The sequence below is a fragment of the Silene latifolia genome, chromosome X, assembly GCF_048544455.1.
Source record: "Silene latifolia isolate original U9 population chromosome X, ASM4854445v1, whole genome shotgun sequence".
In the NCBI taxonomy this organism is placed as follows: domain Eukaryota; kingdom Viridiplantae; phylum Streptophyta; class Magnoliopsida; order Caryophyllales; family Caryophyllaceae; genus Silene; species Silene latifolia.
In genome coordinates this window covers 313,516,494-313,535,377 of record NC_133537.1, presented here as the reverse complement: position 1 = coordinate 313,535,377, position 18,884 = coordinate 313,516,494, and the positions used below count along the sequence as shown (strand labels likewise).

The 18,884-nt window shown below is 38.9% G+C and overlaps 1 protein-coding gene across 1 annotated transcript; it reads left to right on the top strand.

Moving 5' to 3' along the window:
* The first annotated feature begins 508 nt into the window (after positions 1-508).
* Positions 509-5,076, top strand: LOC141617579 (uncharacterized). The gene is made up of 3 exons (XM_074434763.1): positions 509-1,067; positions 2,304-4,024; positions 4,576-5,076. The coding sequence occupies exons 2-3, from the start codon at positions 2,435-2,437 to the stop codon at positions 4,741-4,743; spliced, it is 1,758 nt and encodes a 585-aa protein (XP_074290864.1). The 5' UTR covers positions 509-1,067; positions 2,304-2,434; the 3' UTR covers positions 4,744-5,076.
* The last annotated feature ends 13,808 nt before the right edge of the window (positions 5,077-18,884 follow it).

Sequence of the window (18,884 nt, the reverse complement as noted above, 5' to 3'; positions counted from 1 at the left end):
TCACAGTCCTAGTTAGTACCCCCTCCATTCAACTCCACATTACAAGTTTCTCTTTTGTACACTATTCACACCTGAACATTTAATGTCGATTTTCTCTCGATATATAAGTGAAAATATATTCATGTGAGATCTTATTTTATTCGTCTTTAGTAGCACATTAAGAATATCTAACTTTTATAATTTTTGCAAATACGTAGCTAAAGATATTTATCGCGTAAAACACGCGTTGACAAACGTGAAAAAACAAACTTGTAATGTGGAGTTGAAGGGAGGAAGTAGTAAGTTACCTACAAGTATTTCCTTTCTTTTGGTCATAGAACATTAAAAAAAAAAAAAAAAAAAAATTCATCCTGAAATCATGTGTCAATCTCTGACATGAAATGTATGTTCCTGAATTTAGGATTCCCCACCACTTGCTCCCCACTCTCTCCATTTCCCTCTTTCTACTCTCTCCCTCCTCTCATCACAAGTCATTATCAAATGTCCAAGAAATCTAACATAAATTAACATTTAGCAAGGCACAACCAATTTATTCACATTAAATATTTGTGTTGCATAAATTTACTTGTGTTATTGTGTCAGCTTCAGTCAAACATCCCTTTCATGCTTCCCAGCTCATACTTTCCCAACTGTTCTACTGCAACTATTCTCCTTTTTACTTGTACATCAACAATCAACATTAAAGTTAAAAGCTTTCTTCCACATTTTCTTATTTCTTTCTTCTATTGTATAACCTTGTTCTAAAAATTAGGCAAATTTCACATTACATTACCAAAAATTAGGTAAATTAACATTATATTTTTGGTGGGTCCTTAATTATCTTTTGGGTTTTAAGCACAAAAGTTGCCCACAACTTCCATTTGCAGTTAGTTTTTTCTCCACTATTTGTCTCCCCTCTTTATGAAATTACAGTTTTTTCTGCACTCTTAGCTTCTTTGAACTTGTTAACTGTTACATAATGGTGGGTTATTGATATTCTGTATATTGGGTGACAAAAAAGTGAAAAAAGTTGTGACCTTGCTTGGATTTTTCATCTGGGTTTGTGATTCTTCGATCTAAAATTACAGGTAATTGTTGAAAGTTTTGATCTTTTTCAGACTTTTTGTATGAATGTATGTCAATTTTTACATTTTTTGAGCATTTTTTTACTTGTGGTTGCATGTGAGTTATCTGTTCTTTCATTTGATGTTTCTGAATAATTTTAATCCTTACATATCGGTCTGAAACAAGAAACGGGTCAGACTGTTTATATATTGAGTGAAACAAATTCTGTTTCTGTGTAAATTGAGGAAGTAATATGAATGTTTCTTATAGCTTATTGGTTGCTTTAATAAGCATCACCATCACTATGCAATTTACTGTTTTCCTTCCATTTGCATAGTTTTACTGCAATTTCTGCACTGGCAAATTTCTGGTTTATCTGTTTAGGATTTATAACCTGTTCTTCAGTCACTGATTGATTCTTCTGGCATGTCCTGAGTATATTTTTTTGGCGGGTAAGTCTCGTGAGAGATTGTCTCATGTTAAGAACTTAAGATAATGTGATAGATGACCTACAACACACTAGAGAGTAAAGATCATAGTAAAAAAACATTAAAAAGAAAAATAAACTACTCGTTAATGTGCGTGGTTTCACCAATCACAACAATCTTGTTATGAGACCGTCTCATATAAGAATTAGTAAAGGCAGGATGTTGCGGTAAAGTATGACGACTGTATAATATAGGAGTATGATTTTACATTTGACATCCTAAATGTGTGGTCAACCAAATAGTTCAAATTAGTCCTATTTTTGAGGCCTACTATAGATTTTGGTGAATTGATTGCATGGCATTATGATCTTAATTTATTCAGTTTGTTCCCTGGTCTTACATGGTACAAATGCCATCAAGTAATCATGCTTTGAGGCCTACTAGCTTATGACTGATTTTTGTATTACGGCCCCATGCTACAAAAAAACTTTTGTATCCTTGTGTTTAATGAGTTCTCTAAAAACACTCTTCTAACTTTTCTCAAACCGCGATGATGACATAGGGCCAGTTTTTTCATGCTTTGATTTAAAAAGAAGCTAATGAGCTTCTCTAAATGTTGATAAAAGTGTTTGCTTGTGTTGCCTTTTGTTGTAACTTGTATGTATTTTCATTCGGATTTATGTAATGTACTTTTGAGAGGTTATTGAAATCAAATTGGTTGTCTGCAATCTGCATTAGTCTTTGATGCTCTAGAGGTTCTCGATTGCTGATCGTAGTTTCATACTTCTGATTGCCTATTGATTGATAAATCTTATTTTTATCTCATTGTAGGGGACTAGTGGCCTTAAGGAAACATAGTCACATGGAGGAGAGATGCCCTAAATTTTGTTGCCCGTTGTGAAATCAAGGACTGAACTTGCATTTTATTGTTTACAAAAGAACTTTGGTAGAAGTTATTGATCATGTACAGCACGTACTGTGACAGACAAAAAGACGATGATAATGGAGAAGGTTTAATGTGCGGCTCTAAAAAAAGTTGTAATTCAGCAGATCATAGTGCTTTACTCACTTCCGACTTCAAAGCATGGACCTTGGTCAAAGATGAGAAACCAGGAATGACACTCATACTGAAGCTATTGCAGTCACACCCTTGCGAAAGTTTCACTCAAGAGCTTTTTCTCAAACGGTCTTGTGGCCTGGGAATTAATATCCCTAAGCAGCTGGTAAGTTCAGAAGAGAAATATTTGAAGCGATTCATGGGACTAATACATGTGAATGTTCTGCAAAGGGCCTCACGCGCGATATCTGTAAATTTGAGCCCCTTGGACTTGGGATTCGTGCCATTTGATGTGCCGAAGTTTACAATTGACTATCCAATGGATGTTGAGACCGAAAACTTAATGTTAAGTTCTGAGGCTGAAGGAATTAAGGGGTCCATCATGGGCAGCAATAGCATGGTGAACATATTGAGTAGTCCTTTGTTTCAGAGACTTGGGATCTCAGATCATGATGCAAGGCTAGCTGGAGCAAAGCTATATGAAAATAAGAGATGCATCTCTTTTGAGTACCCGGACTCTCCTGGTCAGGTAACAATGAGTCCCTCTCGGAAGCCCGAGAATGAGACCTCGGCTCTCGAGAATCAAGGGTTTACATTGGATTCTTCTTCTCAAGGAATGCTTCAATGTACGTGGGACAATAATGGATTTCCTCACTTTACATTTTCATTAGATGACCAGAAAGAAGTTTATATAGCCAATGTAGGGAAAGCTGATGTAATCCATGAAAAGGCATTGGACTATATCTACTATTTCCATATTAATGCTAGTGGCCAAAAGGTGTCTGATATATCTGGTATTGAGTCGGATCTAATCGGGAAGATGAAGGTCTCGTCATCCTCTTCGATATGCTCTGGCACTTCTAAAGTCATGGCAACCGAGTTTGTTTTGGTAGGTACAAATGATAATCAGGCGAGAGAAATTCACACCTTGATCCGTAATAGCAGGCGGGGCAGGAAATTGTCAAAGGTAATGGAGGTGTTTAAGGTGGGTCCCTCATTCAAGCAGCGAAATCGGTCCATATTTGGTGGTTCAAATGCAATTCCCGAAGACTTTTCTGAAGACAAGGGTTTAGAAAGGTCTGATATTTCGGATAATGATTTTCTTCCGAATTTTGAACTGGCTGCAATAGTTGTGAAGGATCATCTTCAAAATGAGGATGATAACAAACAGCAAGAAGTGGGAGGTTGGGGGATTAAGTTCCTCAAGAAACCTCGAGTAAAGCCAACTGTTGAATCTTCAAAGGTGTCTATGTCTTCAGAATGTTCGACAAGCATGGATATAATTGTCCCTGCAGGTCCACATGGTGGGCCGAGAACCAAGACTGGAGGACCGTCTAGTCTTATAGAGAGATGGCGGTCTGGTGGGCATTGTGATTGTGGCGGTTGGGATATGGGTTGCCCTCTGAAAGTGATCAAAGCAAGGCAAAGGATCGAAGAGGGTTTTCCGAATTCCAAATCAAAAGTAGATTGTAAATCTTTCGATATGTTTACAGAGGTATGTTTTAAGTTGTTCAGTTGCCCTCTTAAACAGTACTCCCTTTGTCTTAACCTGGCATGACTGACCGAGCTGAATTGACACTGTCCAATCAGATATCTTATCAGCTCTGTACTTGGAACAGAATTGTTTGAATACTTGAACTGACTCCATCTGACCCGAGCAGAAACGTAGTACTTGGGAACTGAACCATATCTCAAAATGACCCAATATAACATACACAAAACACACCAAATTCGAAATTACCGCACCCAAACCAAGAATGCAAGCATGTATGAAATAACCGGATCTAAAATGGCATGAACCATACCGAACTGAAATGACCTGTGTCTTTAGTTTGGTCCGTCTTAGTTATTTGTGTATGTTTTCCTTTGAGGCAAGTTTATTGTGTGCTAAAAGGATTTAGTCCTCATTTTTTTCTTGCTAGAGAGCCCTAGCATTTTTTTCTTGTTGATGATTATTGAGCAATCTTTGTTTGTTTATGTACTCCGTTGCATTCTCTAATAGCACAGTCGATAGTTCTAAAACGACTACATTAATACATTGTACAGGGCTCAAAGGAAGGAACACCAACGGTTAAAATGGTGAACATACGCGAAGGCCTGTATTTCATCAGCTTTCGGTCGTCATTGCTGTCAGCTCTGCAGTGTTTTGCCATTGCAGTGGCGACGATTCATTCCAGGAGTCCACGTCTTCGACCTAAACGTGTCAAGGACTGATATAATAAGATGACCAATGATATTTGCTACATTGGAGTTTTGATTAGGACTAGGACTGTATGTGTGTTTATATTAGTGGTAAAACCGTAATTAGGTACTTAGGTTAATTATACACGATTTTTTCTCTTTACTGTTTATTATGGAGTACGGAGTACTATACACTTTTAGGGATTGATTAGTTATTGGCATACGCCACTGTAATTTGTGTTAGATAATGTACTGATATGTTTGTGAAGGTTGTGAAAAATTGTAGTGAATCTGTAGGAGTTATGTTACTCATATGTTCTAATATATGGGTTACCGGATTCACTCAATTCGTGGAAATTTTGATTCTGTTCAAGTGCATTCTAGGATATTTCTATCACAATACTTGTTTCAGTCATCAGTTAGCTACTCTGAGAGAGAGCCTATTGCGGAACTGAATGTTACATCTTCATGTTGAATTAGGCAATCTTGGTATTTATATATAATAATACTTGCATATCCAGCAGTTTTCGTGTTAGCATTGTTAGCTTTATTCAATTATTCTTCTTGGCGCTGTTTGGTTTGCCGATAATGCTGCAGCCATTGTCAATCCAAATTTCCAGACTTAACCTCTCTAAATGCAATTCATATGGCGTAAATTATGTGCACAGTTTGTTAGATATTTTACACTCAGATTTTTAGACTCAAAACAACCCGTATTATCTATCACCTCCAGTAATGCAATTAATTGTCACTGGTGTTTGCAGTTTGACAGCGTGTTTCTATTTTATACTGTTGTGCTTTTCTGCTGGGCATTTTGAGCTGAAGTTTTGTTAGCAGGGAGACTATAATGTTAACGGATATAAATGACGGTGTTTTAGGATCGGCCTTCACTGGTCCTTTCGGAAAGGAGTGTGGTGATCTATGGCCGAGAAATTGCTAGTGCTGCGAACGCCACTGTCTTTGTCTAGGGATAGTCTATCAAACTGTGTTGGTGGGAGATGTTTCTTCATCTTGAGTGCTCAACACATACAGTGTGTTTTTACATGTATGTAGGGGTGTAGTTTTGATCGTGAGTGTTTTTTATTTAAGCCTTTTTCGGATATAGATTTATTAGAAAAGGCCGTAGGGGTGATGAAATTGGTGTGTTCTGATACTAATTTTCTTAAAATTTCCTTATATTCGATAAATTTTTATTTGTATTTGTATTGATTGATCAACATGAAAAATAGTCCATACTCTCATACCAAGTGTTCATAAATTAAAGTTGTAAGGAGTATAACTGTATAAGTTTGGATGTCTTCTATCTTGGGTATTTAACTTATTAAATGTCAATTTTTCAAGTTAATTTAGTTTATTGTTACCAATTAGCTATTTGTTGTGGTACTCCCGTAACAAATCAAGTTCTTATGACCTACCTAATTCCTCTCAACAAATCTCGGCACTTTTATCATAGTTATAGGCGATGTATATTCTAGGACTCGTAACTTGATTTCAATTGAATTACGGATATGCTTTCGATTTTATTAAGAACTTTCAATCCAAATACTGGAATTAATCAAACCTAAACCATCCTTAGGGGCTTTACATGTTTAAAACTTTAAAAGCTTTGAATTTCAAATAATTATGAAGGGCCTTCAAAAAAAAGAGATAAATTGACAAAAACATTCTAGATGGTACTAAAAATCAGTAGTATCCAACAATGCTATTTCATTTTTCATCACTAGAAATGTCTCACTTCATCAAAAGAGAATTCATGTTTAAAATTTCCTATTATCATCCTACCTATGAAGGGTATCTATTTTCAATATTTCTCGTCTTCTCTGTGACGGATATCTATATCCGTCACAAATTTATGACGGATATCTATATCCATCACAAACTTATGACAGTTCAAGCATCACCCACATCCGTAGATAAGACAAAATTAGAGATATCAAAGGAGTCATATATAACCTGTCTTTATTTACCCATGTGAATTTTATCTGACCCATCACAAGCCTGTGACGGATATTGTCCGTCATAAATGAGAATTTGTTATCTATTTTATTTATGAGGATCAGCAAGCCTCTCTTGTGACGGACATATCCGTCACAAGCTTGCGACGGGTTAAGTAATACCCATGTAGTTAGATAAGACAAAACAAATTGCAACTTCCTAGGCATTCTGCTTTTATCTTATCCACCCCACATGAGAATATTTAACCCGTCGCAAGTTTGCGACGGATATGCCAGTTACAAATGAGAATTTGTGTATGAGGATTGAGGATTGGTGAGAAATACGAAGCTCTAATCATACTATTGTTCCACTATTTATTGTCCTAATCGTACTATTCCACTATTGCAATAGAATTATTACTATTCCATTATTTGTTTTTATTGTCCTAATCGTACTAATATTGCACTGTTGAAATAGTACTAGGGACACTAACAAGCATTAGTCAATACAAACACCTAATATTCCAATCTCTAATGCGTGATTTAATTAAGAGTAGGTCTTCTGAGAGACGGTCTCTTAATAAGCTTTATTGAGAGACCATTGTACAATTTTAAGAAAAAATGGTACCAAGGGTAATAAAATAGGTACAAATCATGATTAATGATAAAATGGGTACATTTATTATGTAAATAGGTACGAAAATATTATGACACGATCAACAACAAAAGGGGTACGAAATACAAATAAAAGGGTACAAAAAATTGGTCTCTCAATAACTTAATGAGAGACCGTCTCTCTCAAGTTTTAGTGTTTAATTAATGTGTCAACGGTCAAGTGTGTAACATTGTGTTTATGTTTGCTGGTTTAAATATGACGAAAGCACCAAACAATATTTACTTTGTCATACTCACAAATTCTCATTTATAACGGCTCTATTTTGTTACCGAATTTGCTACAAGTCATGTCCTAACCTCATCACCCCCAACATGAATTTCTATCGGTCACATTTTAAATTTAGACCAATTGGGCTCAATTCAAAGTCGACAGACGCGATTTCTTATACCAACTAGGATGAGCGTCTACCAAATCGAATCGATGTTATAATCCAAATTAAATAAAAATCTTGTTTTAAACCCCAAAGTTTGAAACTGACTGAAAACCTTGTTCTAAAACGCCAAAGTTGTCAGTAAATTAAGGGTGGAGTTTAGTGGTTAAAATTTGGGTTAAATACCCAAGTGTCTCAGGTTTAAGCCTTCCCAAAGCAAATTTGTGGAGTTTTTATGACCGAGGCCATACCTTGTAGGGTTTAAGTCTATCACTCTCAGATGGTGTACCCAAAAAAGAAACCAAAAGTTTGCCTTTTTCTAGCTTTGTTACCCAACCGATCATTCTTTTTACAAAAAATTTGGATTTATATCAACTTCAAGAAAAATTGAAACCAATAAATCTAGTTTTAAAACCCTTTTTTTATAAATTAAATAATAATGACTAAACTTAGCCTAATCAAAGGTCTCAAATTACCATACTCAAATTCGGGTTAAGCCAATGAGGACAAAATTAAAGAAATAAAATGTGTATATAATTTTCATATTTAGGTCTGAACACCGCCTATCATCACTTCTGTTATCCACTTATTTATAATTTTTTTTTACCAATTTAGTATACCAAGATCCAACTTATTTTGTACTAACGTGAAACATTTTACAAATTTGACTAAAACCCCCAACTTTTTCTTTACCAAATTGGTTATTTGGCCAATACATTAGTGCAACTTCAATTTGATTACTCCGTAGCTGTTTAGGAACGCTTGTTCTTTGTTTCATACTGAATCTATCTTCAATTTGATTACTCTGTAGCTGTTTAGGAACGCTTGTTCTTTATTTCACAGTGTCTCATTTTCTCTCCCACTTAAAGTAACACCGGCGCAAACCCTCGGTCGGGAGCGGTCACTCACGGTAGCTCGTCAGGCTGTGTACATGGCCCACAGATCAACATTGGTCTTTTCTAGCGCATTTTGTCTTCACTTATGCGCATCCCGGAAATCTTCCTAGAAGGTCACCCATCCTAAGACTACTTCCAGTCAAGCACGCTTAACTGTGGAGTTCTTTCTTATGGATAACCAGAAAAGAAAGTACACTTTGTTGATTTGAGTAGTACTTTCAATCCCTTTAAGCAATAGTAAGATTTTAAGTCTATCAATTGACCTCTTTGAGGGGGTACCCCACCCGAATAACGTCTTCGGTTTAGTAGAGTATTACACTTAATTCTTCTGATCCATCATTAGTTTAAGGTTTTTTTTTTTTTTTTTTTTTTTTTTTGTCAAACACAACCTTTTAAAAAAAAAGATATTTCCAAACACTACATTTGAAAAAAAAGTTTGTCAAACACAACCTTTAATAATTATTTTTTGTCAAACACGACTTTTTGGCCGGATCCCGACAACTTAAATCATTTCCTGACCACTTGCAATGAGGTGACTTTCAATCGATGTTTGAGATAGCAAACGAGGTCGGTTTGAGGTGTTCTTGAACTAGATGGAAAGGTGGGAGTACAAGCTTTCCAGAGTTGTCAACACAGTGGTCAAAGTTGGTCTTATGTGGAGCATTTCCAGCCGCTTATATAACACCCCCATATACCAAGGTGCCTTACCAGGACCACCCTAGCATGAGAGACTGTTACCATCTCGGTTTCCCGAGGCTAGTATATCAAAAGTAACCATTCCAAAACGTTTATTAAAGTATAAAGAGTTAACGATTACATGTTCCAAAATCAAAACCAAAACAAAAGTTCACTAGTACTCAAAACAACTGAATCTAAACCGCTAATCCCGTGACAGCGGAAGCTAGACTCGAAGTGATGACTCCCCATCTCGTCCCCAAGGCTAAAGACCATCATCACCTGTCACAATCTTCTCACCATCCCCGAATGGATCACCACAAATTTTACAAAACAACAACGGGGTCAGTTTACTGCAAAATCAAAATAAGACAAGGTACGATAGAGATAAACAGCTGTTCACAATCCACCTCCAACTCTCAATCACATCTCATAACTGATGATGTGGCTAAAGTCGTATTACCAAACCAAAATAAAACTATCTCAGGACTAACAAGAATAGCTAGTAGTAAGACAGGTATCGAATCCACAGGGAGGCGGTAAAAGCTAAGTCTGTAAGTATTTAAGTTGTCTAAAAGTAACCGATTTCTAGGGGTTTGTTTTGTTTTGATTCTAATAAACTAATTGCAAGTAATTAAATGAAGGTTTTAACGATAATATTAAAAGTCTAGGATTTACGGTTCACTAGGTCAATCAGTCGTGAATTATCAATCAATTGCTAAATCTATCAAGTTGTTTAAGGTCATAAGATCGGTCGACTCAATTATGCCCTTTAGATCGATTCTAACATGCGGTCGCTATAATTAGATACAATCTATTTGATTATCGCAGCCTATATTAATTCTAACCCGGTCGGCGATAGGATTAATTCGCTACACTAATTAATAACTCAGGCCTCAAGTTGATTAACTAGAAGAAGTACAATAATCAAACAACAACTTAAACGATATCAATAGCAATTAATCGATTTTCCCTTTTAATTAACCTAGATCCCCTTCATCCTAGATGAGGGAATTAGCTACTCATAATGATAACAACAACAACAATGATTAAGAATGAAAACATGATTGAAAGCATGGAACAATAATTGATGAACATAAAACAATGAACGATTAATTAATGAAGAAAGATTAGTACCATACAAGGGAAAGATTAGGGTTTTAAGAGAGTTTTCCAGCAGTATCAAAGCAAAATAAAGCGTAGGCCTAGAATAAAACACGAGTTTCTAATTTATAACAAAAGATAATCGTTTTAGGAAAATCCGGAAATAAGTCTGCCAGAGAGGTTCCTCGATCGAGCCAGAGGTGACTCGATCGAGGACAGCTGCTCGATCGAGCCAGTGGTGACTCGATCGAGGAACTTGCTTCACAGACGGTTTCTTCTCTTCTTTCACTTCTAGTCTTCGTACTTCCTCGTTTCCCGTGCCATGCTCCGTGTATTCTACTATGCCGTCTCCGCCATGCTAATCTTAGCTTGATCATACTCATAACGAGTCATTTCTGCATCAAAACACAAAATAGCGGCAGTATCGACAATTCATTGAAATAAAGCATATAAAAGGTATGATAGGCACGAAACGGTATGTAAAATGGTATAAAGGGAGCTATAAAAGTATATATGAAAGTGATACATCAAATTCCCCCAAACAAAACCTTTGTTTGTCCTCAAGCAAAGCATTCAGGCCAAACAAAGAACAACAAACATATGGTGAATGAATAACTCAGAGCAAATGTCTAGGCACATACAAGTCTCAGCTGTCCATATCTACAATAAAGTAATGACCAAAGTTGTGCTAATAAAACAAATTCAAAAGCACGGGTAATAGACTAACGCAGCTCTTACTCAAGATGTGACATGATGTAACACCCCCATACTCCAAGTGCCTTACCAGGACCACTCAGGTATGAAGACATTACCATCTCGGTTACCCGAGGCAATGATAATCAAACAACAATAAAGAAACAACGTTTATTATAAATAATTTAGTGAATAGTTACAATCCTCAAAACCAAACCAAAAGTACGATACATGATTCCAAACTGACTGTTCTAACTGAAATGTAAATAAACTAAAGGCTACAGCGGAAGACTCCTATCATCATGTCGTGGCATCCCAGCTATCCCAGTACTCATCTCAATACCTGCTCAATATCTGCTCACCATCCCCGAATGGATCACCGCAGGTTTACAAAACAACACCGGGGTCAGTACTAATCACACAATCAATATGTATAACAACAATAAGATATACAGACAGCTTTAACTGTCACACACACACACCAACCAACCAATTCCCATCGTCTCAATACTGACTGTCCACTGGACCAGCCCTGCCAGTGGGGGACCGCAGCCGTACCCACCAAATCCCCGCTCCACATAGTGAGCGATAACCCTGTCCATTAATGTGCACATCCCTTCTGTGGCGGGTTCCACAGAAGGCGAAACTAGGGCGTGAAGCCACTCCCGCAAGTGACCCCACTCAGCCGAGGCCACGCCTCGCGAACCATCAACAACGATCACAACCACAATCACAACACAACTATTATATCAAACAACCAAATACAATACATCAATCAACATCCCATTATGGGACTAATGCGAGTAGGAAATCCTACCTGGTATGCACACAATCAGACGGTCTCTACTGCTGAGTCAAAAAGCCTCTTCTATGAACCCTCCTCCTATCATACAACACATATAGGCTACCAATCACATACTACACATAAAAACCCCCAATCTCTAAATTAAGGTTTAACCAAATAAAAGGAAATACAATAAAAAGGGTACGTAGATCTTACCCTCGACGCAAGGAACCCAACGATATAAACAACGACAAGAACTGACCGTCTGAACTCCGGGAATTGCTAAGAATGCGATTAGGAAGATGAACTTGTTGCTTTCTCTCTTAAACAGGAATTTAGGTTTTGTAAAAGTGGTTTAGAATAATGACGACGGAACTTAAATACCTTAATCGCATAATTAACAAAATCCGAGAAAACTCCCCGTAAAAAACGGACACTCGATCGAGTACCTAAGGTACTCGATCGAGTACCCCTTACTCGATCGAGTGCCCCGGCTACTCGATCGAGTACCCAACAGTCGAAACTATTTTATTTCGCCACTTACCCTTACTCGACAGAGTAAGGGCTACTCGATAGAGTACCCCAAGACTTATAAATACGGAGTATTACAGTCTTCCCTCCTTAAAAGGAACTTCGTCCCCGAAGTTCAAACCACTACTAAACAAAGGTACTCCCATAACCTTCCCGACTCAAAGAACCAAAAAAAAAATTCAACATAAAACATGATACTAACCCAACTCATCCCGACAAACATCCCGACACAACATATAAAAGGGGTAAAAACTCTTAAAAACGCTCGCGATCATCTCCTACCCCCCTAAAAGAAACAAGGTTACGTCCCCGTAACCATACATACCTGATCAAAAAGGAAAGGGTAACGCTCTTTCATAGCTTCCTCTGGCTCCCATGTAGCTTCCTCGGTCTCGTGGTTAGACCACAGGATCTTAAGCAAAACTGTCTCACCACTCCTAGTCTTTCTAACCTTTCGGTCTAGAATCTGCTTAGATACCTCAAGATATGATAAGGACTCATCTAGCTCTAAGTTCTCTGCCTCCAACACATGTGACGGGTCACTCACATACTTCCGCAGCTGCGATACATGAAACACATTATGCACTCTCTCTAACGCAGCTGGTAAAGCCAGACGATAAACAACTTCCCCAACTCGCTCTAAGATCTCATAAGGCCCTATAAACTTCTGACTTAACTTGCCTTTCTTCTCAAATCTCATAACCCCGCGCATAGGAGACACTTTCAAAAGAACCTTGTCCCCAACTTGAAACTCTATGTCCCGACGATGTAAATCTGCATAACTCTTTTGTCGATCCTGGGCTGCTCTCATCCGTTCCCTGATCATCTTAATCTGTTCCACCATCTCATGCACCATCTCTGGTCCTATAACCACTGCCTCAAAGACTATCGTCCCAACAGATTGGACTCCTACATCTCCTCCCATACAAAGCCTCAAACGGTGCCATACCTATACTTTGGTGTGATAATCATTATTGTAAGAAAATTCTATCAAGTCCAACCTCTGCTCCCAGCTACCACCAAAATCCATCACACAGGCTCGCAACATATCCTCAAGAGTCTTGATTGTTCTCTCGTCTCTGCCGTCTGTCGCAGGATGAAATGCTGTACTCATCTTCAAAGTTGTTCCCAACGATTCCTGCAACTCCTTCCAAAACCTCGATATAAACCTCGCATCTCTGTCAGACACTATGTCCTTAGGGACTCCATGTAACTTAAGCACGTTCTTTCGATAGGCCATAGCCAATTGTGCCTTAGTCCATGTATCTTTCATTGGAACAAAGTGAGCTGACTTGGTCAGACGATCCACTATTACCCAAATCATGTTGTTACCTTGTTGACTCTTTGGCAAACCCACAATGAAATCTATGGAAATGGATTCCCACTTCCACTCAGGCACCTCTAAAGACTGAATCTTACCTTGTGGTCGTCGCTGTTCTCCTTTAACTCTCTGGCATGTCAAACAACGGGACACAAACTCAAATTGTCTCTTTCTTCATCCCAGCCACCAAAACGTTTTCTTCAAATCCTTATATAGCTTGTCTCCACCTGGATGAACTGAATATGGTGTGCAATGTGCCTCTGTCATGATAGTCTTTTTCAACTCCTCGTCATTAGGAACACACCACCTACCATCAAACCTCAAACTACCATCTGTATGAATAGAAAACCGGGACACTGTCCCTTTCTCTACTCCAGCACTCCACTCCACTATCTTAGGATCCAAAGCCTGCTTATCCCGAATATCATCATAAAACTCAAGATGTACTGTCATATCACCCATGGCATCTCCTTTCTGCATCATATGTATCCCAAAACTCGCTACCTCATCCCTCAGCCTCATCAAAGATAGAGCTGTACACGACGGAATGTACACTCTTCCTACTCAAAGCATCGGCTACAACATTGGCTTTCCCTTCATGGTAGATGATTTCCATGTCATAATCGCCAATCAGCTCCATCCACCTCCTCTGTCTCATGTTCAACTCCTTCTGCGTGAAGATGTACTTGAGACTCTTGTGATCAGAAAATACCTTAAAGATTGCTCCATAAAGGTAATGTCTCCAAATCTTGAGAGCAAACACCACCGCACCCAACTCCAGATCATGAGTAGGGTAGTTCTCCTCATAAGGCTTCAATTGCCTAGAAGCATAGGCAATCACTTTGCCATTCTGCATCAACACACATCCCAGCCCATTCTTCGAGGCATCTGTATAAACCTCAAAGTTCTCGCTCCCTTCAGGCAATGCTAAGATAGGAGCTGTGGTCAAACGCTCCTTTAATGTTTGAAACGCCGTCTCACAACTCTCATCCCAATGAAACCTGTTCTCTTTCCTCATCAACGCTGTCATCGGTCTAGCTGTTAGAACACATTAGATTGATGATGCCAAGTCCCCTTGTTATTTGATTGTTTGCTCTTAGTTGAAATAATTAGTGAATGAAGCAATCAAATGGACTTTCAAGAATGATTCAAGATGATCAAGTCATTCAAGGAAGTCAAGACAATGATACTTTCCAAAGCCTTAGTCGATATATGTAAGAGTAAGTGTAACATTCTCATTTAAGTCAAGTAATGGCAAAACCATGCAACGGTACGCTGTACCGTGGTTTCTGGTACTATCATACGGAGGAGTTTTCGTCCAAATGTTTTTAAGTGTCAAAACTTTGCAAACTTTAAACCTTAAACATTTGAATTTTCAGAAACTTGAAAACGATCTGAAATTTTGGAGTCACAAGCCCACTTGACTAAGCCTCTAGATTTGTGCAAACACCTTTTACCAAAATGGCAAAGAAGACTTGTCAAACTTCTAAAGTAAGAAAGGCTTTTTGCCATTTCGGTAAATTGTCACATGTTGAGTGTAGAAGCTTAAGTTTTCTGATTTCTTAAGCCCCAAGCCTACAAGTTTCTTCCCAAGGGATTCAAGCTCCCCACTACGGATACAGGTACTTTCAAAATTCGTCCATTTTACATTAATCTGGTGGAGCGAAATTTATTTGGAGGAGGAGCTGGTGAGGACCCCGCTAAACATATGGAGAAGTTTGTTAGTTATTGCCGCTCCGTCCCTTTGGCTGCGAGGGTGACTCAAGACCAAGTCAAACAAACTCTTTTCCCTTTCTCCATGCGAGATGATGCAGCAGAGTGGCTACGTGACTTGGATATGGAAGCTCATGGTATTACAGACTAGAATTCATTGGCTCTTGCATTCTACAAGAGGTACTTCTCACCCCAGAAGACTAATGCCTTTAGAAGCCAGATTACGAGCTTTAAATAAGGTCCTACTGAGGACTTTGATGAGGCGTGGGTTCATTTCAAACGACTAGTACGATCTATTCAACATCATGGGTTCCAGATCTGGTTCCTCTGCAACCAATTTTACAACGGGCTGTATGACGATCATAGAGCCTTACTTGATTCAGCTGCCAACGGGAGATTCCAGGACAACACTAATGATGCGAATGCCTGAAAACTAATTGATGAGATAGCTACTCACACCGCTGAGTATGGTAATCTACGGGGTAACAAAAGAGGAGGTGGTTTAGATAGTGCAATTGCAACTCAGTTAGAGGCTCTAACTGCCCAGATTGCCGAACTAAAGACATCCCAGTCCTTGGGAAATCAGCACACAGTTCATGCTTTGGTTCAACAGGAGGTCCCTTGTGAGCGATGTGGCTTATGGTCATGTTGCAGCTGGATGTACAAGTACTTTAGAACAAGTTCATGCTTATCAATCTTTCAAGCAAGGTACTTCATACTCTAATTTCTTCGCTGAGAGAAATCAGAATGTGTTTCAGCCTACCCCTCCGCCGACCAACCCTTACATTATCCCTCAAAATCGTGGTAATCAACCACAAGGGAACTTTAATAGGCCGCCTCAACAACAGTTTTAACAGATGCAGCCTCCTCCTCAGGCTTCAAACAGTGATATGTCGGACATTAAAGCTATGTTACAACAGCATGGCGGCTTCACAAAAGCAGGAAACTCTAATTGCTCAATTGTTGGATCACAATCAAGTCTTGAACAATCAAATTACCCAGTTATCGAGCCAAAATACAAGTAGGCAGCCAGGTGCGTTGCCGTCTAAGCCTGATAAGCCTCATGAGACTGTTAATGCGATACATCTATGAAGTGGTCTTACATATGATGGACCAGAGATGCCCCGGGTGAACAACGATATTATTGTTCAGGATCTGGATGTTGATGCGGAAGATTAATGCGCTGAAGAAGCTGCTGAAACGTCTGAAAAAATCGATCGACAGAAACTTTTGGTCGATCGACTAAAACCGCTGATATGAACAATGAGGAAATCGGAAAAATTCGATCGACTGTGCATAGTGGTCGATCGACAGTTCCTGTTAGTCGATCGACTGGTTCAACTAGTCGATCGACTTTTTCATCAGACGAAGTTGCTTATCCGTCGTCTATCGCTATTGGAACGTCTTCTACTGCTGATAAGGCGTCTATTTATGATAAATGGAAGAGTAAAGCTACTGACCCACCTGCCGTTATCAAGGTTCCTTTTCCAGGGCGCCTAAAGAATACAAAAGTCGAGCAGCAATTCGGTAAATTCTTGGAGGTAGTCAAAAATCTTCAGGTAACGGTGCTTTTACTAAGCTTATTACTCAAATTCCCTCATATGCTAAATTTATGAAAGAGATTCTGTCTCGTAAGAGGAGTTTTGATGAGGTAGAGACTATCGCTTTTACTGAGGAGTGTAGTGCACTCCTACAAAATAGGTCTCCACCTAAATTGGCTGACCCAGGTAGTTTTTTTATCCCCTGTTTTATAGGCACTCATACTATTAATAATGCTTTATGTGATTTGGGTGCCAGCATCAGTGTCTTACCCCTGTCGTTAGCTCAAAATATAGGTTTGACTGAGTTTAGATGCACAAATATGACTGTCCAAATGGTAGACCGTTCTTTGTCGCGTCCTTTAGGGATCCTAGAAGATGTTCCTGTGTGGGTAGGGAAGTTCTTTATACCCGTCGAATTTGTTGTTTTGGACATTCCTGAGGATACAAATACTCCTATTATCTTAGGGAGACCATTCATGCACACTGCTGGTGCAATTATTGACGTAGGAGTGTGGACTCTGACATTTAAAGGGGGGGGGGGGGTGAGAAGCTAACCTACACCAAATATAGTGTCCGTAGGGAACCTATGCAAGTTGTACCTTGACATGTAGTAACTGATATTCCTATAGTTGAGTCATGTTTTGCTATTACTGTGACACCTCCGCCCCATGCTGGGAGCAAGATGAAGGACCGTGTTTTTGTATATCTTTCTACAGGACATGACAGGTTGAGCTACCAGGCTTCGGGAGGTGGACTTGGTGCGTTGGGTGCATTTTCTGAGGCTGGCGATGCTGATTATGGTGGACAGAAAGAAGATCCCTTGTCGCGCACAAAGAACGAAGAATGTGCTGCGGGACGTCCTTCTGTTTTCAAAGCCAAGTTTGAGTGGTGGCCTAAGGCCAAGAATGCTGAGGGGAGTTCATTTAGTCAGCGGCCAAGCTGTGCGCCGCCTGATTGTTGATGACTTATGAAGTAAGGTCGAGTGGGACCTCAAAAAAGAAAAATCAGCGCTGACCGGGTGGCAACCCGGATTGAATAAGCTCTGTTTTAGCAAATAACATTTTTAGTTTAGTTAATAATTTGCTTTATTTGCGTTGTAATTAGGATTTATTTCCGTTTGCTACTGAGACAATTGGGACACGTGCTTTGGTATTTTTTGAGAGATGTGTGCGTTATTTTCAGGTGCATCGGAAAAGAGGCGAGCCGTCTTGGAAAACTATGCATGAAAGACGAGATTGTGCTGAGTATAAGGTGGAAAAAGTCGATCGACAGGTGAGTTTAGTCGATCGAATGGAGCTGATAGTCGATCGACTGGTTTTGATGCTCGATCGACTAACCTTGGTAACCAGCGTATGTCTAAGAAGATGACGGTCCCGATTTTGCTGTGGGTGATGAATAGTGGCTGCTGGCCACGACCTCTCTTGTTGTTGGCTGGTTTGGGGAGGTCATTAAATTGTAAGTTTCCGTTGCCTCTATTTTCCTTTGCTTGTTTTCATTTCGTTTGCGTACCCCCCTTTTTGCAGTGCTGCTGTGATTGTTTGCTGAACACAATGAGGGCATTGCGTGATTTGGTTTGGGGAGGGTATGCATCTGTCTTTGTTTGCATCCATTTGCATGTTTATTGCATTTTTGTTTGCATGTTTATTGCATTTCCGTATGCATTGTTTTCCTTTTTCCACTAAAAAAATCAAAAATCAAAAAGAAATGGAAAAATTTGAAAAATTACAAAAAAAACATGTTTTATTTTGCATTTTAGGTCGAGTCGGAACGGTTAGATAACAATGATGAAACCGCTTATGTGCTTTATTTTTTGCCCAAGCCTTGCTTTGCCATTCTTGTACGGTCGTTGCATAATCTATGAGTTTGTGATCAATTTTTCTGAACGAAGAGACTTGACTTAATATCGGCAAACTACTCAAAATTTCTGAGGTATAGA

What these genes read in the sequence shown, in the direction of transcription:
- LOC141617579 (XM_074434763.1), top strand. Translation starts at nt 2,435, where the DNA reads ATGTACAGCACGTACTGTGACAGACAAAAAGACGATGATAATGGAGAA. An exon ending in CTTTCGATATGTTTACAGAG is followed by an intron (nt 4,025 to 4,575) that starts GTATGTTTTAAG and finishes TACATTGTACAG; the next exon opens with GGCTCAAAGGAAGGAACACC.